The sequence below is a fragment of the Vicugna pacos genome, chromosome X (assembly GCF_048564905.1).
Source record: "Vicugna pacos chromosome X, VicPac4, whole genome shotgun sequence".
Classification (NCBI taxonomy): domain Eukaryota; kingdom Metazoa; phylum Chordata; class Mammalia; order Artiodactyla; family Camelidae; genus Vicugna; species Vicugna pacos.
Genome location: NC_133023.1, coordinates 29232661 through 29257072, shown reverse-complemented (window position 1 = coordinate 29257072; position 24412 = coordinate 29232661). Strand labels below are relative to the sequence as shown.

General features: G+C 37.0%; 1 protein-coding gene across 1 annotated transcript in view; it reads right to left on the bottom strand.

The window, feature by feature from the left end:
* The window catches only part of SYTL5 (synaptotagmin like 5), a 215396-nt gene that overhangs the window by 49163 nt on the left and 141821 nt on the right, over positions 1-24412 (bottom strand). The window contains exon 3 of the mRNA XM_072956676.1: positions 15003-15212. Coding sequence (XP_072812777.1) covers positions 15003-15212 — 210 coding nt within the window. The remainder of the gene's footprint in view (positions 1-15002; positions 15213-24412) is intronic.

Genomic DNA, 24412 nt, shown 5'->3' with positions numbered 1-24412 from the left:
AGGCTTAGCAGAAGACCAGGGAACTAATACCTAGTGAGTGTGTATCATGCACCAAGTCACGTGCTAGGCACTTACACATGACATCTGTAAGCCTCACTGTAAGCCATAAAGTAGCCACACTAGTCTCAATTTGTAGATGGGGAAATCAAAGCTCACATGGGTTAAATTACTTGCCCAAAGTTATAAAAGTATTATGGCAAAAACAGGATTTGTACCGAAAGCTTGTACACTTTACATGTGGCAAAATTGTCTGAAGAGAACTTGTAGCTGCCAGCTATGACAAGGCTTTCAATAAGGGTGAAAACCTACAGAAGCCGAGGAATAACAGGTAATATGATGGGCTGTGATTGTGTGTGTGTGCGCACACGCGCGCATCTCTGTGTTTGGGGTAGAGTGATAGGAATAAAAGAGGGGTGAAAGAGGAAAGAAAAGAAACATGACACGCACTATGAAGTTTATATCCCTCTCTGCCACATCAATCTAATAGTTCAGAAAGACAAGGTCATACAGTGAAGAATGAGTTTGACTGAAATTAAGTACCCAGTATTCAGAATTTGCTAGGCCCTAATTTCCTTTAACATTAAACTCCTGGGACTTCAAACTTTTACTTGAAGCTTATTTAAATGTAGTCAAGTTCTCCTCAAATTTATAGGGGGAAAACAGGCAATCTTACTCTAAAAAAGAAGACTAGTGACCAAAAGATTGATTTTCCTCCTTTATCTTCTATTAACTACTGGAGATATGAGATAAGATATGCTTATTAGATATGCTGAAATAAGATGAGTTTCCCTATTATTCATAAAGAAACCAATTAGAATTATTTATAAATTTATTCATTACACATCATATATTTATTGCCTTCCTATAAGTGTTAAGCCCTGTGCTAAGGTTAAGAGTACAGACGTGAATAAGACAAACAGTGACCCTGGCTTTGTGAAGATGATGGTATATATTTAATCCTTTCTTCCTTTCCAACAGGAAAAGTAAAAAGAAATCCTAAGACACCTTAAGGTGAAACTGCAGAACACTACAGATAAAAAGAACATCTTAAATGTAGCTACAGAGGGGGAAAAAAACCAGATTACAATACAAAGGAATGATGCTTAGAATGACAGCTGACTTTCAATAGAAATAATGAAATCCAGAAGCCAGTGAAATGCTATATTCAAAGTCCTGAGAGAAAATAACTATCAATCTAGAACTGTATATGCAGAGAAACCACTGTTTAGGAAAAAGGGTGAAATAAAAAAATTTTCAGTAAAATAAAAAATGAGTTAATTTACTATTAATAGAGCTTCACTAAAGGAGCTTCTAAAGCCTGTACTTCAAGAGGAGGTAAAGTAGACCTGAGACATAAAAAGGAAGGGTGAAAAATGAAATTGGTAAAACATGTGGATAAATCCAAACAAATGTTGATGTATAAACAAAAATTATAATATCTAAATTGTTGAACTGAAAAGAAGATATGTCTAAAAAATAGGACAAAAAGTATATACAAGCAAGGATGAAGATATCTGGAGTTTAAGAATTCAAGTTCCTTTTACCGATTAGAAGAAGGGTAAAACTAATGATTTATCAAATTAAATATGAATGTTGTAATTTCTAGAGTAACCACTCAAAATAAAAACTCATAATATTTGCACTAGTAGAAAGGAAAAAATGGAGACAAATATAGTACTTTGATCAATCTATAGATAATAAAAGCAAATATTATAGTAATCACAATACAAAAGTAAATATTACAGTAATTACAATGAATATAAGCAGACTGAACTCTACAGTTTAAGAAAAAACATTGTCAGATTAAACTTTAAAAATTATACATAGCACATACACATAGTATGTTTATGTATATGGAACACATATTATGTAGAGAGCATATATGTATAGCAAATATTTAAGTACATATAACCTATTTAAAATAGCATATATGCTATATAGAAAAATTTCATTTTAAGCATATAGACATGGAAAGGTTGAAAGGCAAATAGTAAAAAAACATATATACCATGTAAATATTAACCAACAGAAACTTGATATTGTACAAATAGCTGACAAAATAGACTTTGAGATGAAAGGGGTCATAAAAAATACCTTCAAATCAGTAAAGAAGAGACTAAAAGCCTAACAGAAAATTGGGCAATACATAAATAGTCAAATCACAGAAAAGGAACCCCAAACGGCCAATAAACCTATGAAAAGTTACTCAACCTCGTTAGTAATCCAAAAAATTCAAATTAAAATCATAGTAAGATACCCATTTATACCTACCAGTTGGACAACAATGAAAACTTTTCCTGATGCCAAGTGTTGGTAAGATTGTTTAGCAAAGGCAAATTTTATACAATGTTGGTGGAATTTAAATTGGTACGATTATTTAAAAAAAAAACAATGTAATATTACCTTATAAAGCTGAAAATGCTCACACCATTTGCCTTACAGTTTCATTCCCAGGTACACTTCCTACAGGAGTCTTCTCAAACATTTTTGGCAGAGGTTACAGTAAGAAATACAGCTGGTTGCCAGAGGGGCGGAGGGTAAGGGAATGAGTGAAATAAGTGAGAGAGATTAAGAGGTACAAACTCCCAGGCACAAAATAAATGAGTCAAGGGGATGAAATGTACAGCATGGGGAATACAGTCAATAATAATGTAATACCTCTGTATGGGGACAGATGGTAACTAGACTTATGTTGTGCACCAGGAAACCAACACAGTATTGCAGGGCAATTATACTTCAAAACAACAAACTCAGAAAAAGAGATCAGGTTTGTGATTATCAGAAGTGGGGGAAGAGGGAATTGGAAAGAAAAAATTTTATATCATAATCCAGAAAATAGAGGCACATACATATAAATAATAACATACACACACATATAAGTATATATATATATATACTGACATTTTCTATTCTGTTTCCTTCTTTTTTAAAAAAAAAATGCTGGTCAAGACCTACCAATGGGTCATAACCCTCACTTTTACAAACTCTTGTACATGTTTGTTTGGCCACATAAAAAGATATTATCACTGTATTTTTTGTAACATTATAAACTAAAACAATATAAATCTCCATCAACAAGAAAATAGATGTAGGACAACAGTGAAGATGAATGGAATGGTATTCACATAAACGTAGACAGATTACACAAAAAATACATTGAGTTTAAAAATGTCACAAAGAATACATACGGTATGATTTCCATTTCTACAGAATTCCAAAATGAAAAATTAGAAAATATATTACTTAGGGACACATCCAAGTGCAGTAAAATCATAAAGCAAAGCAAGGGAATGACAAGGCAAAACAAGAATGTTCTCATTCTTAAACTGGGTGATGAATACACAGATACTCCTTATTATGGTTTAAGTTGTACATGTAGAGTGTCTTTTTTTGTTTGTTTGCGGGGAGGTAATTATGTTTATTTGTTATTTAATGGAGGTACTGGGGAATGAACCCAGGACCTCATGCATGCTAGGCATGCTCTCTACCACTGAGCCATACCCTCCCTCCTCGAATATTTTGATACATACGCTATTTTCACATTAAAACAATCCCTCTAGTCTATGTGGGCATTAAGATATTATACCCCAGTAAACAAAGCATTCTAAAAAGGGGGGTGTTCCTGGATATGATTAATAAGTGATAAAAATAGCATGTCAAGGCACTCAAAACAACATCTTATCCCTCCAAAAGTCTGTGGGTCAGTGTGGGAATACTCTGATGTGAATCTTTCCCTTGTAGTTAGATTATTGAAATTTGCTAAACTGAGAGTAATTTTGAAATGACTATGTGGCAACTGCCAATACCCACCAGACCAAAAGATTGCCAAGATCACACTTCTGGTTGAACAAGTTCAGATTTTTGTTTGTTGCACTGAAGAAAAACATGTGCCATGAAGAACCATGGAAAGTCTCAGTAAGAAAGTGTTCAAAAGGACTTCATATAGGACTTGGGGTCATGTTAGGTAATTTTGGGGAGAGTTCAAGGGAGCAGAGATCTGCTCTAGGTGAGTTGATATCAGGAAGTGGAGACAATGCTATGATTGGTATCTTAAGTGTTATCTAGAAGAAGCACAGACTAGAATAAGGCTAAAGCTGTAATTGGTAAGCAAGTATCAGGTCATTCATGTTAGCCAAGAAAGGGGGATGTTTGGTAAATTTGTGACTTGAACATTCACCTTGTTTTGGTCTATCCTTAGGCAAGATTATGAGGTTTTTTTATTTTGTCTTACTTCATCATGGTTTCAGAGTGATCTTACGGAATGCTGGTGCTCTGAGGTTGTTTACATCCAACGGAAGAAGATCAATGCCTACCTGTGAGTGCCAGGTCCGCTGCTAACAACATCAAGGCCCCCATGTAAATGTCAGACCAGTTTCCAGATGTCAGGGGCTGTGTTTCTCTTTCTTGTAACAAAGGACTATACCTTCTCTCCTGCAGTCTCTCTGTGTATGTTCCAACCATTGGTACTAGCTTCTTTCAAGTTACTGACAGAGGCTCATATTTCACCTATTTCAGTTATTTTAATCTATTTCAATAATCACTACCAATTCATCAAAAACAAAAACATCAGGCTCCTCCTTTAAAAAGAGGAAGACTTTCACAAGGACATACAGCAGCATGAAAAGTCACCCCATGGCATGAATATAAATAAGATCAGCTCATCAACACCGTATTAGAAGTATTTCATTTTTCAGTTTCCTGTCATGTTGCTTTTACCTTTTAGGTCTCTGTGAGTCCAACTGGGTTGTTTATTAGGAAAAATGATCATTATGACTGTCTTGGTGTTGGATGGCAACTGCGTCAGCTAACATAATCATGTGGAATTCGGTAGGTCTCATTAAGATAACAAAATGAATTAAATGGCTGCGTCAGGGTCCCTTTTATTCTGTTTCTATAGAGTGAGTTTTATGACTAGACCAACAGCAACCAACTTGTTAGAATCAGAAGGGGCTGGAGAAAATCTCAAGGACTGCTCAGCCCACTGTGACAGGTAGCTTCCTTCTATCTGTCCTTGCTGTAATCGTTTTCAGTAACAGCAATAAAATCTCTTTACTTTTACCCAATCCAAGGTAAATGACAATAAAGGTTGTGCTTCCAACTGATTAGAGAATGAGTCACTTTCTGACTCATCTCATCTCTCAGAGGTCAGGGTGGGAATTTCAATTTTATGGTCTATTGAACATGGAGACAGCCCACTGGCGCTGCAGCATTCTCCTATGACAAACAAAGGGCGTTCACTGCCAATGAAACATCATTCATGCTTCCTTTTCGAAAATCACTCCATGAATAGCAAACAGGATACTTCCAACACTGACAGATACTCTCTGAGATCACACAGACTAGCAGCTGGAACATTGGAAAATAATGGCCTCTGTTTCCAGCTTTAAAAATGAGGAGGAATTCTGTTTATATCAAATTAAACACTCATCATGTAAATTTCCAGCTGTCACAGAAGATGTAAGTTGCTTTTGCCAAGGAGGTGGAAGAATCACACTGAGAGTTCTGTTTCTTCCTCAGAACATTTTAATGCATGAATCAGAATTTACTCTACTGATGAGACAATAATATAACAAACTCATCTTCTTCCTTAGACTATGAAACCATTGAGGGCAGTCCATATTTTATTCATCTTTGTATCTTTATCTCCTAGCATACCAACAGGCTATCAAGAAATGTTGTAGGAAGGATGGATGGATAGGTCAAAGGACAGATCAGTTGGATAAGTGGATGGTTGGGTTTATTAAGTCATTGTTTCACCAATAAAAGAAGTACAAGTGATTCAGAAGTTCTGTACTGAGCATTAGCATCTAAGGAAGACATAGAACTTTCAACTTTCTTATACCCTTCTGACAATGACTTGTCTTATTGTTCTTTCTGTGACAGCTGGAAATTTATTCTGTTCAGAGGACAAATGTATTTGGCATGGCGAGTGTGTGTGAGTGTGTGTGTGTGAGTGTGTGTGTGTGTGTGTGTGTGTGTATTAATCCCATGCTCCTGACAGAAGAAAATCACAATTGTTCCCTAACTTGCTTAAGCCTGAAATGCTTTAAAAGCAGGACTCTGCCATCTATTCATTCATCAATTTATCCATTCATTTCTTTATTAATCCATTCATCTAATCAGTTAACAAATGTTCACTGCATACCTACTATAGGCATTCTTTAGGCACTAGACCTACTTTATTGAACATTATAGATTAAAAAAAAACCCTGCCCACATGGCTCTGAAGCTCATATCCTAGTGGAGGAAGAAAGATAATAAATGAGATAAATAAGTAAATATACAGCATACAAATATTAAGGGGAAAAAAACAAAAGGAAGGGGTTATGCTAGTTTGGGTAGGCTAACTTCCATAACAAACAACTTTCAGATTCCAGTGAGCTAACACATTAAAAGTCTCTCTCTATATATATGACCTAATGTTGATCTGACCAGGGCTGCTAATTCTGCATGAATTAGACCTGCTGTTACCATCCATACTGACTAGCAGACGAGCTGATGGCAAAACTTTCAATTAGCAATGCATGAATACACAAGCCCCTGGGGTTGTGTACTGAAAAGTATGCTTCATTAATTACAACTGGCATTTAGAAATTAAGGACTAAACTCCTCTTCCCATACAGAAGCTCGAGGCAATTCCTGACTGACAGGCCCATGAGTCACAGTCCCTAGTTACTGCTGTCTGAGCAAATAAGGGTCCAGACTGTAGAGAAGAGGGTAAATAAACATCAAAGGAATAAAAAATGGAAATGATTAAATACTAGGGATCAAATAAAATGATACTGTATAGGAAGTGGAGAAATAGTTATTAAGAAATTCCTTATGAGTCTTCAGACTCTGTAAGTGGAAGGTCAGTCATTTGTTAAAATTCCACTTCCTTCTTCATTGCCCTGAAATGGCAAACCTCACCTTAGCAGGATCTGGAGGGAAAAGAGCTGGGTGGAGAAACACACAGACAAACTTTGATACTTACTGAATCCAACTCGACTAACACACATGCTAACCTCTAAGTGTTCTTAGTTTCACTTTATAATATATAAAATCAATCACCTCTCTTATTTAATAGGTATATTTTGAGACTGTGTGGGACTATCCCCTAGGAGTAAATGTGATCCAAAAACAGATCAGCTCTCTCAAGGATTAAGGCTCCAATTCTCAAATTAGCTCCAACTCTGACTTTTTAAATTTTTTTTAATTGAAGTATAGTTGATTTACAATGTTGTGCTAGTTTCCGGTGTACAGCATAGTGATTCAGTCACGTGTGTGTGTGTGTGTGTGTGTGTGTGTGTGTGTGTGTGTGTGTGTGTGTGTGTGTGTGTGTATACACATTCTTTTTCATTACAGGTCATTATATGCTATTGAATAGAGTTCCCTGTGCTATATAGTTGGTCCTTGCTATTTATCTATTTTATATATAGTGGTGTGTATCTTTTAATCTCATTCTTCTAATTTACCCCTCCCCCTTCTCTTTCCCTTTTGGGAACCATAAGTTTATTTTCTGTCTGTGAGTCTGTTTCTGTTTTATAAATAAGTTCATTTGTGTCATTTTTTTTTCAGATTCCACATATAAGTGATATATGGTATTTCTCTTTCTTTGCCTGACTTGCTTCACTTAGTATGATAATCTCTAGATACATCCATATTGCTGCAAATGATGTTATTTCATTCTTTTTTATGGCTAAGTAATATTGCATTGTGTATATATATATATATATATATATATACACACACCATAGCTTCTTTATCCGCTCATCTGTCGATGGACATTTTGTTGTTTCCAAGTCTTGGCTACTGTAACTAGTGCTGCTATGAACATTGGGGTGCATGTATCTTTCCGAATTAGAGTTCCTTTCAGATATATGCCTAGGAACGGGATTGCTGGATCCTATGGTAAGTCTGTTTTTAGTTTTTTGAGGAATCTCCACACTGTTTCCATAAAGGCTGCACCAAACTACATTCCCATCAACAGTGTAGGAGGGTTCCCTTTTCTCCACACCCTCTCCAGCATTTATCATTTGTGGACTTTTGAATGATGGCCATTCTGACTTGTGTGAGGTGGTACCTCATTGTAGTTTTTATTTGCATTTCTCTGGTAATTAGTGATATGCTCAAATCCTGATTTGATTAAGGTAATCTTGAATATTCAAAGGCCCTATCCTATTTCTCTGCTAGAAAAAAGTATATCCTCAATTGATACATATTATTATACAGAGTCTCACTACATTTATAATTTTTCAAATACAGTTGACCCTTGAACAACATGGGTTTAAACTGTACAGGTTTGCTTATACATGGATTTTTTTTTTCAGTAAATACATACCGCAGTACTACACAATCTATGGCTGATTAAATCCATGGATATTAATCTGCAGATACAGAGGGCCAAGTGTAAAGTTATACTTAGATTTTTGACTGCATGGGAGGGAGGTTGGTACCTTAAACCCCATATTGTTCAAGGGTCGACCATATTTTGTCCATCAATCAAATATTATCAGGTTGATAAGAAAACAAGATATGAGCAAAACAAAACAACAAATAGAATCAGTCTCATGTGGGAGGCAGATAATGAAGCTATAATTTATAGGCTTTAAAATACTTGCAAATAACTTATTCAAGAAATTACAAGAGTGAGAATGTCAGCAGAGAGAAATGCAACACAAAAAAATAAAAATTCTAAAATTAGAAAATACAACTGATTCTATGAATTAGATTCAGATTAAATTTGTTATTCAACAACAAATTAGACATAGCCAAAGACAAGATTAGTGAATTGAAAGACAGGTCAGACAAAATTACACAAAATTTAATTTAAATGTAACAAAATTTAGAGACACAAAACGATAGAAAATATAGAAAGGTTTATAAGAGATATACGAAAGATGTTGACTAGAACTAAGATACATATTTGGAGTATCTGAAGTAGAGGAGAGAGAGAGAGAGTGGGGAAAACCAGTACATAAAGAGATCTTATCCAAGAAATTTTCAAATATGACAAAAGACACTCTAGAAACCCCAAGATGGATAAACACAAAGAAAATCAGACCTAGGTATGTTATAGTAAGTGTTGAAAATCCAACAGAAAAGGGGAAAATATTAAAAGCAGTCAAAGAAAAATATAATTACCTTCAGAGAAACAATATATTGACATCTGATTTCTTTAACTGAAACACTGAAAACCAGAAGCCAACGGAATAATATCTTCAAATTACTGAACGTTAATAACTTCTAACTTAGAATTCAATAAATCAGCAAAAACATGTTTAGAATTAGGAGTGAAATTAAGCCATGCTAAGAAAAACAAAAATTAAGAGTATTTATTACTAGAAGAACCACACTAAACACAAAAGGGTACCCTTTTGGCAAAAGGAATAGAAACATAGGAATAATAAAGAATACAAAGCAACAGAGTGTATATGTATTTATATGCAATATATTGTATATGTGCAGTCAAATTATAACAATTCTACCTAATAAAATGGAAAAATGAAAAAAAAAATAACAAATATAAAGCAACAGAAAGCTTAACTATGTGGTAAATCTAAGTAAATACTGACTATAAAATAACAATAATAATATCTTGGGATTAAGTATGTTATAGACTGAATGTCTGCATCTCTCCCATAATTCATGTGGAAACATAATCCCTGATGTGACGGTATTTGGAGGTGGAGCCTTTGGGAAGTGATTACTCCCCTATAGAAGAGACCCCTAGAGAGTTTACTTGTTTCTTCCATTCCTTCCACCATTTGAGGACACAGCAAGAAGATAGCTGTCTAAGAAACAGGAAGCAGGCCCCAACCAGACAGCAAATCTGTCAGAACCCTGATCTTGGACTTCCCAGTTTCCAGAACCGTGAGATAGAATTTCTGTTGTTTCTAAGGCACCCAGTCCATAGGAGTCTACTACAGCTGCCTGAATGGACAGACATTATATATGTCCAAAGAGATAGGTGTGTATATGTGTGTACAGATATAAATATACAGATATTTTAAAATATTCAAAAATAGCACTAGGAGTGGAGTGAAGGGTTTTAAGATGCTGGTATTGTGTTGGAAGTACCAAAAGGACTGATTTAAATTAGATTTTAATAAGTCAAGAATGTATGTTGTAATCTCTAGAGTAATTATTAGATAAATAATAAAAATGTATACATAGAGGAGAGAAATAGAGTAACTTAGACAATCTAAATGAAGATAAGTAAGTAGAGGAAAAAAGAACAGAATAGATGGGACAGAGAGAGAGTGACTAAAAAGGTGGAAGATTTTAAGTAAAATACGTGAGTAACTTCACTACTGCAAATGGAGTAAATATCCTAATTAGATGACAACAACTGTCAGGCAAGATTTAAAACACACGCACACACACAATTATATGCTGCTTATAAAAGAGACATCTTAAACATAAGGAGACAGAAAGGCTGAACTTAAAAGGGTAAAAAGAGGATTCACTAAGCATACACTAACCAAAGGAAAGCAGTTGCAGCCATATTAGTTACAAAGTGAACTTTAAGGAAAAAACATAACAAGCAATGGAAACAGGGAATTTCTTAAATGTTTATGCTAGAAAAGAACAAAGGCTAGAAATCAATTATTTAAAAATCTGAATTAAAAAATTGTTAATGAAAAATAAACTAAATTTGGGAGGAGGGTATAGCTCATTGGTAGAGCCCATGATTAGCATGCATGAGGTCTTGGGTTCAATCCCCAGTACTTCCATTAAATGAATAAAAAAATAAACAAACCTAATTACCCTCCCCAAATAAACTGAAATCAAAGAAACAAACAAATAAAAAGATAGAAATCAAAACTGCAACAAAGATGCAATATGGCAAAAAGATATAAGTATTAGAAAAGATGACATGATTGTGCATAAATAAAATCTGAAAGGCTCTACAGAAACTGTTGCAATTAATAAGTGAATTTAACAAGACCATGGAACACAAGGTTAGGCTACCTCAATCAACTGCATATCTACATATCAACAACAAACAATTAGAAAATAAAAAATTTTTAAAAATACTATTTATAATAAGATAAAAATCAAATATTTGAAATAAATATAATAATGTGTAAGACCATACCAGGAAAACTGTAAAATATTATTGAGAGAAATTAAAGGCAAATAAGTGAAGGGCACATGGCGTTTGTGGATTGAGAGACTAAATATTGAAAGATGTCAGTTCTCTCCAAATATATCTATAGATATAATGCAATCCCTATAAAAATGCCAGTAGGGGTTGTTTCATGGAAATTGTTCAGCTGCTTCTAAAATTTATATGAAAATATCAAATGCCATAATAGCTAGGGGATTCTGAACAAAAAGAACAAAGTGGCATGTTTACTGGATACAGTTTTACTATAAAGCTACAATAATTAAAATAGTGTGGCAATGGCACAATGTTAGATACATAGCAGAGTGGTCAGAAATGATACTTGATAGATAAACAACAAATTCATACTGTAGAGGACAGGGAACTATATTCGATATCTTGTAGTAACCTATAATGAAAAAGAATATGAAAAGGAATATATGTATGTTCATGTATGGCTGAAGTATTGTGCTGCAAACCAGAAATTGACACAACATTGTAAACTGACTATACGTTAATAAATATATATATATATATATATATACACACACACACACATACATAAATTCAAAAAAAGAAAAGAAATGATACTTGATTTGTGAAGGTGACACAGTAGCACAGCGAAAAAAAATGATGGTTGTTTCAATGCTGGGTCATGTGGATATCCATATTCAAAAATAAAAATGAATCCCTAACTCACAGCATACACAAAAAATCAGTTACAAGTAGACTGTAAGTCTCAAGGTAAAAGTTGAAACAATAATAGTTACAGAAGATCACTTAGGGGAATATTTTCATCACTTGGGACTTAGGAAAAGTTTTTTTTTAAACTAGATACAGAAAAAATCCCACTAATCACACAAGAAAAGATGAACAAATAAGAGCTACTAAAAATTAAAGATTTTTGTTCATCAGTGGCACCATCAAGAGAATGAAATGGCAAAGCAGAAGGTGGGAGAAAAAATCTGCAACACAAGGAAACAGCATGGTTTGTATGCTGCATATATAAAGAACTTCTTCACACTAGACAGTAAAAGACCAACAATCTAATGGAAAAATAGGCAAGAACTACACGTCAATTAAAAAAAAAAAAAGAAAAAAAGGCAAGAGACCTGAACTAGCACATCATAAAAAAGGTTAATAAACATATGAAAATATTCTCATTCTCATTAGTAATAAAGAAAAATGCAAATTAATCCACTATATACCCAAGAAGATAGTAAAAATGGACAAACAAAACAAAAACAATTGTGTTGCTAAAAATAAAAAGTAACCAACTCTCAAGCATTGCTAGTGAGAGGATAACGATTTGACATCATCTCCTGAAACTGAATAGAGGCATAGTCTATGACCCAGCAATTTTACTCCTATGTCTATATCCAAAGGAAATACATATGCATGTGCACCAAGAGACATGCACAAGAATACTGACAAAAACATTATTCTTAAGAGGTGAAAACTGGAAACATTCCAAATATCCATCAACGATAGAATGGTATATCAATCCTTATATAGTTATAATATTATAAAACAGTAAAAATTAGCAGACAACTGCTATATGCGACAAAAATAATGCTGACCCATAGTATCAACAAATACAGTGTATGATTCAAATATATATACATATATATATATATATATATATATATATATATAAAGTATACAAAAGTCAAAGTTAAACTATGGTGTTAGCAGGATAGTGTTTATATTTGGGGAATTAAAAAGGACTAGAGATTGGGAGAAGGAAGAAGGAAGGCCTCTGGGGTGTTAGTAATGTCCTATTTTTTCACCTGAGTGATAGCTATACAGAAATTGTAATAATCTGCCAAGCTGTACACCACTGATACCCAGCCACAAGCGACTTTTATTCAGGGCGCGTTTGGCCACGTCTGGAGGAATTTTTCATTGTCACAACTGATATGGGGAGGAGAGCTACTGGCATCTGGTGGGTAGAGGCCAAGAATGCTGCTAAACACTTTAGAATTCACAGGACAGACCCTCCCTCCCACACACACAGAGTCATATTGCCAAAATATCAGTGACGTTGAAATTAAGAAACTGTGTTGTACGCTTATCATTTGTGCCCTTTTAACTCTAGTTTAAAAAAAGCCATGTGCATAGGTTTTCATAAAATAAAAAAAAATTTAAAAAAGGAGGCTAGTCTGTTTCCAAGTTCTCCTGTTTCTATTTCTTTGCTTCTTGTTAATTTGATTTGTCTTCTAGTGGTCCCAAGAGCAGAGAGGGATAAATGCTCCTGCAAAATTGTATAGAAGTAAAAGTATAATTGAGGAGATTCTGTTCATTAATTATTTCCTCTGTAACTCATTAATTGACTATACTGGAAGAACCTTTATATCCAACTCTGAAATGTGAAATTAAGGGAAGCAGAATTAGAGAAACTCATTACTCCACAGTGAGGCAACCTTTCTAAGAGTCCAGGGTCTAAAACAGCGACTTTTGTGTTACTTGAGTCACAGATGTCTCGTGTTTCTTTTAAGCAGAAAGCAAAGTGCATTCTTGACACTTTTTCTGTACATATATAAGGAGAAATACCCAAATATTTTGATTTCATGGGAAAAATAGAAAGACGTCCAGGAATACCAATATCAACAAAGGCTATGCTGCAACCCATGTATCAGTGATTCCATCAGTACTCATTCCCCCAGATCTGGCGAAGGATGTTTGCCAATCACAAAAAGCAAGTATTAAAAGGAATTTATTTACGTGGGACTAAGAATCAAAGATGGGCGCTTAATTAAATCAAAGTAATGTATCCAGAGAAGGTAATAAAATAACTTAAATAATTCATTTCTTTAGATCTGCTTATCTCAATCGAGTGTGGAAACATAGTATGAACTGCTCGATTTAGGATCAATTTTATGAGAAAGTACAGGAAAAATAACATTGGTTAAATAATGCAATCACTGAATATAGGAGTCCTCAATAGAACACAGTCGTCCTCATTCAGAGAAGTCAGAGATGGAAGATCACTCACTCTTACTACTAAATTATTCACTTTTCCTCCAAAGATAGCCTCTTAGCTCCTATGTAAGAAGATGAGTTAGTGAGGAGAAAAGATAAACCAAACCAAACCAAGCAAACCTGATATGATGCCAACATCCCCCACCTCAACCACAGGAAAGAGATGAGGATGGAGTTGCCTTGAGGTGAGATTATTAGGTACCTCCCAGAGTACAAGAGATGAATGATCTTGGGAGGGAGAAAACATACCAGTTGGTCCAGGGGGAGATTTCTCTAAAGGATGGAGTTTGGTAGGCCCCAGGAGTAGTAGGGACCATATTATGTTCGGACTCTAGTTTAACTGAACTTAGAAAACAATGATTCTTGATTTGCACCCTAGAGGGCAGGATGAAACCCATGGCCAAGACAGGCTGAACATGGAGGAGAATGAGAAGGCTCTCTTTTCACCTTTTCTCAAGGACTAGGTTTAGAGGAAATTCAGGAACTACTCTAGCTTTGTCCCTCAGGTGACATGCGGAGCTATTTCATACTCATCTTTCCAGTCACCCCAGTGTCTAAGAATGTCACAGGGCAATTGTCTGTGCCTTCTGAGAAGCCACGTGGAGCCAAGTGGGGCTCTAAGAAAGCTTGTGGGTGGTTTTCAAATGCAGAAAGAGGCCTCGTTCTGTGAGGCTTCCAATTTTATTGTATTTATAGTGTTTTAAAATAAAAAACACGGTTCTGTCTCTGTCTCTCTCTCTCTCTCACACACACACACACACACACACACACACCCCAGAGGCATGCCAAGGCATTGCTGAGCCTGTGGTTGGGCCATATTTTTAATTCTACTCTCTAGCCCTATAGTTTAAATACTCTTCTGTCTTGCTTTCCCCTACTCCAAACCCTCAGTCATCAAAGCCGACTTTCCACGCAAAGGCAAGAAACTCACGCGACTTTGGCACAGATGGTGCACCTCCAGCTGCCGTCCAGGCCTGAGACCCGACACTGGCTGCACACCCTCAGAGAGCAGGCCTGACACGGGTCTCCCCGGTCGAATATTAAGCCCAGGTTTCTCTGACAGTGAGCACAGACTCTGCTGGTCTCTTGTTGAGTCTTCCCACTTCTACGTTTTGCTTCTAAGAGTTCATTCTTCAGCTTCCTGAAAGGAGAGGGAAAAAAATCACTTTTCCTGACTATACTTCAATCTATCAATCAACCAACCGATAAAGCGATTGTAAAAACTGGGGGGGAAAAAACCCAGACAAATAGAGCTTTCTTTCTTTAAGGGATGTTTTCATTTGGAAGAATATTTGAAGGAATCAAGGAGTTAAGAGTCACATACTTTCAAAAAACACACTTTCTCCCTCCAGAACCAACAATCCTTTGATATCAGTCATTGAAAAACCTAATGTTTCTGTTTTACTTTTGAGTTTTGACATCTTCCACTAGCACTACTATTTTGCTGTTAGTATTTCTTTACATTCTACCCCAGCTTCTCCAGGGTATCTTTGATACCATAAAATTGGAGCACAACTCCAGTCTACAGGCATGCGCAATGCCATGTTCCTGACTTGCTTAGATATATTACATGAGGCAAGAGTGTGAAATCAAACTTGGCAACCTGGGTACTTTCCCTAAGTCATCCAATGAAGAGTTTGCTACAAGACACTGCCCACCATTTCAGATCTCAACGCTTCTGCTTACCATTTAAACGTTTCCAACAATTTCCATTGACCTCTGGAAAGGTCAGAGGTCATGCTGCTGTCAGATACGCCTTTGTTTGAATAGAGATTCCAGCATGAATTAGCTGTCCAGCCTTAAACAATGTTTTACCCACTCAACTTCAGTCTCTTCATTTTGAAAACGGGAGTAATAAAATTCTAACATGACTGTTTTTGAGATGAAATGAGATAATATATGTAAAGATACTAGCATGATTCCTGGCACACAGGTACTAAATAAATGCTGTTTCCATGTCCCTTCTTTTCCTACCTGACATGTGATGTATTTGTAAACACTTTAGAAACTAGCTCTTCAAAGTGTGGTCCTTGTTCTAGGAGCATAAGCATCAGCTGGGAGGTGGAGGAATGCAGAATCCCAGGTCCCAACTCACACCTGCTGGATCACATCCTGCATGTTCACAAAGTCTCCGGGTGATCAGAGTTTGAGAAGCACAGCTTTGTAACATTTATCCTCAAATCTGACTGAACACTGGAATCACCTGGGAAGATTTTTTTTTTAATACTGATTCCCAAGGCTCATCCTCACAGATTCTGACATAATTGGTTTGAGATGTGGCCTATGCAATGATATTTTTAGAAGATTCCCCATTTCCTCTAATATATTGCCAAATTTGGAAAACACTGCTCCAGGAGACAGGTTCGTTCCCACTTAAATGCTTCACAGACATGCCATTCCTTGATGTTACCCGGCTCTAATCCCTTCTTTAATACATTTCTATGTTCCAGAAAAAAACAAACATCCCAGAATCATCCCACACATCTCATCCCACCTCCCTATACATTTGTGATGTGCTTTGCTATACCCAACTCGACTAGCATCTGTCAAAAGGCAGGAATGATGACTTTAGTTTCTTATGTGTACTGCTCAGGACTTAATTCTGTGCTATATTATATGATACTTAAACATTTAAAATTATTTATGAACTCTTTGGGGCCTTCAAAGTAATTTGTGAGGTATTATGGGTCTCATGTTAAAGACAGTAAGCAGTTTACATAAAACCAGAAACCAGGTCTTTTAATTCCTAGCCTAATGAGAGGTTCATAAATGGGGAATTTAAAAAGTGAAGAGTAAGGTTTCCAAAACCTATGATTCACTGCCTCATCCATTCATCCAGTGAACATTTACTGATGCCTATTGTGTGCTAGGCTTTCTGGTATTCAGATACAAAAATGAGTCAAAACAGGACACCTACTAAGGACTCTCATTATCCTTGATGTCAGTTAAGAAGAGGACAAATGATGCAAGATGATTCATCCAGGGCAACAGGAAGCCATACAGAGCGCTCTTCAGTCCTCTCTTCTCCATCTAAACACAAATGACAAGAAGCCACAACATATGTTTTTCTAATCCCTGATTTAGAGTTTACAAAGCATCCTTATGCCCTTTCTTTTCATCAGCAACTGGCTCATGAAATTGAGTGTCAGAAAAGCTCCACACAATTTACTTTTGAAAACGTGTACCAGTTCCAAGTTATAAAACACCAGGATGAGTTCTCATTCGAAGACTGCAATTGTATTATTTGGAGACTCATAACAGACCTTTAAACACCTCAGGGAAGAGAAATAAAACATTGGCCCAGACAAAACCTGTAACAATTCGTGCAACAGTGATAAAGAAACAAAGGGCTCAAAATGAGAAGAACAAAGAGCAATCCTTGACCGCAGTCCTATCCCAGTAGGCTAGTGGGCCAAAGAATAATGAACTGGGAAAATGGGGTATTCCAGGATATTCTAGAGGCAAATTCTTTTCTGGAAATAAATTCTATGATTAGGTGCCTAAAGTTTAGCAGCTCCTTAAACTAGAGTGGGTGAGACCACTTGGAGAAATTATGGCCAGAAAGTCAAACATTTATATTGCATCTTTCTTTGTACTCTATTCACAGGACTTAATTTAGCAATCAAGTTTCACTTAATTCACAGTTCTAGAGTCTGAAAAGACTTGGGGCTCCATATAAGTCAGGCCACAGAGGAAGCAAGAATTTAAAGGTTTAAACACACCAACTGGGGAATTCCTAAAGCAATTGGTGCTAATTGTCCCACGTATTCTGAGATCTATCTCTGAGATGTGGGAAGAGCTGGGAAGGATTCCACCAAATATTAAGCAGCTTTTTCAAATCTCTGAGAAATTGACCTAATTCAATCATATCGAGGTTAATGTCACATTAAGTGGACACGACCAGTTTCAGACACTCAAGAAGAAGAGAAAGGGTAATGGGAGGGTAACTGCAACCAGGAAAAGAAAGCGTGCAATTGGAGAATTAGTACCAAGGAGAAAGGGAAGTACAGGAAGCTAGAAGAGGAAGAAGATGGAAGATGTCTCTTCCCTGTGCTTTACTAGCCAGCACTCATAAAGCGAAGTGCACCTCCTTTGGCTCCGGCGTTGCCCGCCCAGTCACAGGGAGGTATCTGAGGAAGGCGAGTTTCTGGACTGTAAGCACAGTATCTGTTCATCTCTCTCAACCCCATAAGCTAGAAATGCTTCTGGTTCCAAGCAACAGGCTTAAAAAATTGGTTTCATTTTTCTCCTACCTCCAAGAAATCCAGAATCAGGCAGTTGCTTGTATTAGTTCAGTTGCAAAATCAGGTCATGAAGGATTCACTTCATCCTTATGGTCCCCTATCCTCAAGGTATGGCTTACTTTTCTTATGCAAAATGGCCAGACAGCTTCAGCATAGCATCCACGTTTAAGCCAGGAAGAATAGGGAGGGGGTGTCGCCTGCACCTGTCTCTTAACAGAAGAGCAAAAATGGATTCCAAAGTCCTCCATAGGCTCCCTTGAGCAGGACACATCACCACCACTACCTGCAAGGGAGGCTGGGAAAGTGGAAGAAGCTGGGTCTGCATATCCCTGCCCTCTTGACATTAGATGTGGTCACGTGACTCACACTGGTCCATGAAATGTGGTATGGGATTCCAGGTAAAAGCTTCAAGAGCAAGTGCATCGTTGACCACACGTCCTCTTCTTTACATGGAGGATATGAATGTCCCAAATAGCAACTGCCCTGGAAGTTCAGGTCCTGGTGTGAGGCTGTCATGAAACAGAGTCCCTAGAGCTAGCCATCCTGCTATGAACATGCAGCATGAGACAGAAATAAACTTTCACTGTTTTAAGTCACTAAAAATTTAGGGCTATTATTACAGCATCACTTAGCCTATCCTGACAAACATACAGCCTGGTTCTTCATCTGTCTGATTTCCATCTATACTTTTTATTTCTGCTTTCCTGTCACTCCCCAAGAGAGGCTTTCTCTGACGACCAAATCGACAGCCGATTCCTATCTTATTCTCACTCATAGAAATGGGTTCTTTTTTCTTCGCGGCACTTCCCATAATCTTCAATTGTCCATTTATTTGGCTGTTTTTACTGGTTTACTATTTGTCTCGCCAACTCCCCAGTAATCTCCATGAGGGGAAGACTATATCTGTTTTGTTCCGTTTTGCATTTTCTAGCACAGAAACAGTGCCTGGAACATAATATCTATCATTCAACTGAATGAATAAAAGAAAGCATAAGCAAAAGCTAGTATGTGACAGAAAGAGAAACAAGGAGGGAAGAAAGGAGGAAGAGAGAAACGGAGGGAGGGATGGAGGGAGGAAAATCCAGCCATGCTGCTTACTAGGTATGACTGGGCATTTCAGTTAATCTCTCTGGGTCTCAGTTACTCTACCTTCAAAATGAAGATGATAATTTCTTTCCTCTCATCTCCAAGGGTGTTTGAGCCAGAGGCAATTAAGTATGGTAGTGCACTTTGTGAATTATAGAGGCCTTCACAATATGAAGACATTATTATTAAAGAGCAAACGGGAAGAGAAAAATGTACAATGTTGAATCTGCTAAGAATAAAGTCAAACTAAAATTGGCTAAGAGCGAGATCAAACACACTTCGAAAAAGACAAGCCTGGGCAAGCTGCAGGATGTTCTCAATTACGTGGTAAGAATTTCTAGAATGTTCTCTATCTTCCTTAACCTCATTCCTACACTTTCATTAAGAAACTAGAACTATTTTGATTCTTTAAAATATCAGTTTGTTCTTTACTCTTTAGGTTTCCTGTTGCTACCCAGATGCATGCACATTAACATGTGAAGCGATGACCTATATGCACTTGAAAGTTTAAAGACTGAAGAGTTCAACTACCTCAACTGTAGCTGAATGATGGCGTATTTTCATTTCTATATTCCAGTGAGATGCTGAATTCATGTTTTCTATCCTATCATCAGAAATGTCCAATGCATTTCAAAGATGGCTTGCTTTATCATTGCATAGACACGTTCCTTTCAAATCAGGAACTGCTTTCATTAAAATTCGTTTCACACGTGTGGGGCGTTATTTTTCTTTTGTTACCCCGTCTAGACCCAATTGTACTGAACACTATTTTGCATCAAAGAAGCGAGGGATTTTAGAATGGAAGCAATTAACTGCCTGGAAGAGGAAGCCATAGAAGGTTCGCACAGCTTCTCTGATTCCTCATGCCTTTAAATAATCCCCAAGCTCATCTAGCAGGCCACATCAAGGCTCAAGAGAAATAACAAGCAAGCGAGGACTATCTAGTAGTCCGGAGCATAAGGCTCTGAAGTAAGACTCCCTGGGTTCAGATCCCAGCCTTGTCACATAGCAAGTGGCAAGACTATATCTGTTTTGCTCCATTTTGCATTTTATAGCACAGAACTAGTGCCTGGAACATAATAGCTATCATTCAATTGAATGAATAAAAGAAAGCATAAGCAAAAGCTAGTACGTGACAGAGAAAGAGAAATGGCCAGTTGTCATTTCCTTTGAGATTTTATGAAAATTATTTGACCTCTCTGTGTCACATAAGACTTAACTTCCCCATGTCTCAAAGTACTCCCTCTGTTAAAAAAAAATCATAATAGTTACAATCTCATCCGGTTCTTGTGAACATGAAGAAAGATGATGCTGTCCTGAGCATTAAGGAAAGTGTGAAGCACAGCTTGGCACATAGTAATTGTGGGATAGACAATTCTGGTATATGTCTCCCAACATGTGTTCTCCATTTCTCTACTAGTGGAATGTCTAGCTAATCTCATGGCCACTCAGACTAAAGACTACATTTCCCAGCGTCCCTTGCAGCTAGTGTTGTCATGAGACTAAATGCTAGCCAAAGTGATGTGATCAGAAATGATATAGGCAACTTCTAGGCCATGCCCCTAATGGGAAAGGGGTATCCCTGCCCTTTGAATCCCTCTTCCTTCCCAGAGGCTGGGATGAGAAGATAAGGGTGAGCCATCTTGGACCAAGAGCCAAACTCTCAACATGGTAGAACTACAAAAGACAAGGCACCCAGACCCATGCTATAATGGAGCCAACATAACAACTGCACAAACAACTGTCAACCAACCTGGACTTTGCCATTAGAGAGCAATGCATTTCCATCTTGTTTAAGTAATAATTATAATGTCCCAAACCTATTTCCCAATGAACACGATAAGAACTCAGTAAATATTAGCTCTTTTTATTATTGTCCACCTGCAGAGATGTTGCTATCAGGTTCTGCTTCAGTCTCTGCTGTAGTGCCTGCAACTTAACTCTTTGTCTACAGCTAGTTTCACATTCCTTTAAGAGAATAAAGCCACAGCGACTGACCAAAAAACAAAAAACAAAAACCAAAAAACACTGACGAACCAGAAACAGTAAGACGAAAAGCACTTGAAATAATACAGGCAGGGAGAACAATGTCGCAGCAGCCCGATGCCAATGACTGCGTGCCTCCTAGCACTCCCGTCTTTTGTTTGTTTTGTTGGGAGATAATTAGATTTGTTTATTTACTTATTTATTTTAATGGAGGTACTGGAGATTGAACCCAGGACCTCATGTATGCTAAGTGTGCACTCTAACACTGAGCTGTACCCTCCCCCCGCCAGCACTCCCGTCTTTTGTTCACATCCAGAGGCAATGCCATCAACACTGGGGCTATTTCACATTTGCCTAAGGAAAATCCAGGCGTGACCAGACCTCCTTTCCATACTCTGAATATAAAAGTATTACTTTTTCATTTTGATCGCAGCTTCCATGTAGAGAACCTATTATTGAAATCTAACCATCACAACACTTAGCCACAATAATCACAGTCCCTCTGTTTTATGTGTCATGCTATCACACTTCGACAATAACCCAGAGGAAGACTTTATGATTCCAATTTTACAGATAATAAAGGGGAATCTCAGAGAGGAAACATCCCAGGACTAGTATGCGGTACAGTCAGGATTCAGATCCAGAGTTTTAGATTTCCAAATCTGCATTCTTTCCCACTCTAGGCTCCGTTGGCTCTCAATCTACTAAAATGTTACTCAGAAAGGACACTGTATTCATGACTGCTACTGCTTTCTTAGTTGTGCCAAGCCAGGCTGAACACACTCATAGTTTAGCTTCAGTAAACATGAAGGGTTTCTTCTGTCTGCCCTGCTTCTCCCACCAAGTGGCACCTGCCCAGGTAACCTCTTATCACAGTCTCTTATGATAGACATTCCCCAGCAGAGCTGTTCTTCAATGAATATCACTAAAAACTTCACAAAGCTTGCGATTAGTTTCCAAGTCAAAGGCTATTACAAATAATCAAGACCACTCAAGAACTGGGGGAAAGTTTTGCTCAGAAAGCCACTTCAAAGGCGGTAATAAGGAACAGGAATGAAAAAACCGTTGTCTAGATAGAGAAATCTTGCAATTTGTGCCAACTTACGTGTTTAGAAATTGTCTCCAGGAAAGAGGGCATTACAAAATCTTCACCTCTGCAGATGACACCAAGCACTTCCCAGTAGTAAAACACTTGGCTTACAGGAACATACCAAGAGACCTCACAGAGCCATGGGAACAGACAGGTAATTGTTTAATAATCTATAGTCTTAAAATCATAGCAGAAATGGATCTCATATGTAATTATCAAAGCAAGTCTTCTACCTAGAACACCCTGTAACAAATATCTCAATTTCCTGGCCTGACAAGGAACAAGGATATGTTTTACTAATGTGAACCCCAAAGGATACCTTTCTTGAGTACCAAAATCAGTGGAAAGTCCTGTTATCCATATGGTAAATTACTCAGAAAAAGACGGGGTGGAGAAAGAATCAGTACAGCAAGAAGTAGGAAACCTGTATTTAAAAAAAAAATAAAATACTGGGCCTTTACAGATTATTGCCATGACAATGAAAGGACAAAATGGACTTGATGGGAGGAAAATGGACATTCATACACAAAAAAGATAATTTGAGGAGAACACATTGCCCTTAAAAAATTCTTTAAAACTACTGCTGCTGCTTAATACAGGTACATACTAGTTTTAATTTTGATAAACATATTGCTGAGGTTTATTTCTAAAATGTCTCTAAATTGAATGTGTGTAAACAAAATTATTTTAAATGCAGCAAGGAAGGAGTTATATGCACAGTAAAGATAGTTATCAGTACTTGATTTTTCCCATTTATCTCTTTAGGTGATGTTTATGGGGATGCATATTTTCATAGATAAAGATTATTACATAACACCCTTCCAGCAGTTTTCCTAGTTATTAATATCAGTATATGGTACAAGAAACGTCAAATCACCATTTCCTTGAATTCATTGAGGATGAATATAAAAGTTGTTTTATATGCTATGGTTTTTTTCTTATATATACTTCATTGAACATCATCATTGACAATTAAGTGCTTTCAGGTCCCATAAAAAGATGAGATTTGTGCTAAGCAATCAACAAATCTGATCCACAAGACGCATGATCTTAATTGCACCCATTTTCTCGGACTGCTGGTTGTTTCCCAATATTCCTTTTACTCTTTTACACCAATAAAACTCCCAAATGGCCACCCAGAATAAAAACTACATTTACCAGTTAAATATGCAAACTCCCTCACAGCTAAGTATGGCCATGTACCTACATTCTGGCCAACATGACATAAACAAGGTCATCAGACATGTCCTAAAGGGAAGGGAACCTGTCTTTTTTTTTTTCTGCCCTTTGCCCTTTCCCCTTTCCCCTGCTGGCTGGAATGAGGATAGTATGCCATCCTGGACCATGAGGTATGACTAAGACTCTCTTCTTGACCAAACTTTACACAAGCTCTTCGAGGTCTCTTTTCGACTAGATGTTGTACCTGGGCCCTATCTTCAACCTGCAGAGAGCAGATTTAGTAAGAGTCCTGCTCAATCCGCTTAGCGAGAATCCCCCCACCGTTGATATCTGTAATTACCCTGGCCTGCCTTCAGCAAGAATTCTGGTAAGTCGATTTACTAAGAATCCCCTTATCATCAATGTCTCCTCTTAGTAATTTCCCGTTAACTGACCCCTTCCTTTTTGCTGTATTTGGAGTTAAGTCTGATCTCTCTCCTCTACTGTTGTAGTCTTTTTTATTTTTGTGTCTGTGATAGTCTTGAAATCTATTGCAATACTCCTGAATAGAGTCTTCCTTACCATTTTAGTAAGTGTCAAAATAATTTTTTATTTAACAGGTGTTAGCCCACGTTGAAGATGGCAGACCAACCAATTAAAAAGGACCTCGGGCCTCTGATAAGTGTGGAGCCACCATTACCAGTCCTGGGTTGCTCTCACAACTTCATCTCAGTAAAAAAAAGAAATACCCTTCTCTCTTACTTAAGCTACTATTAT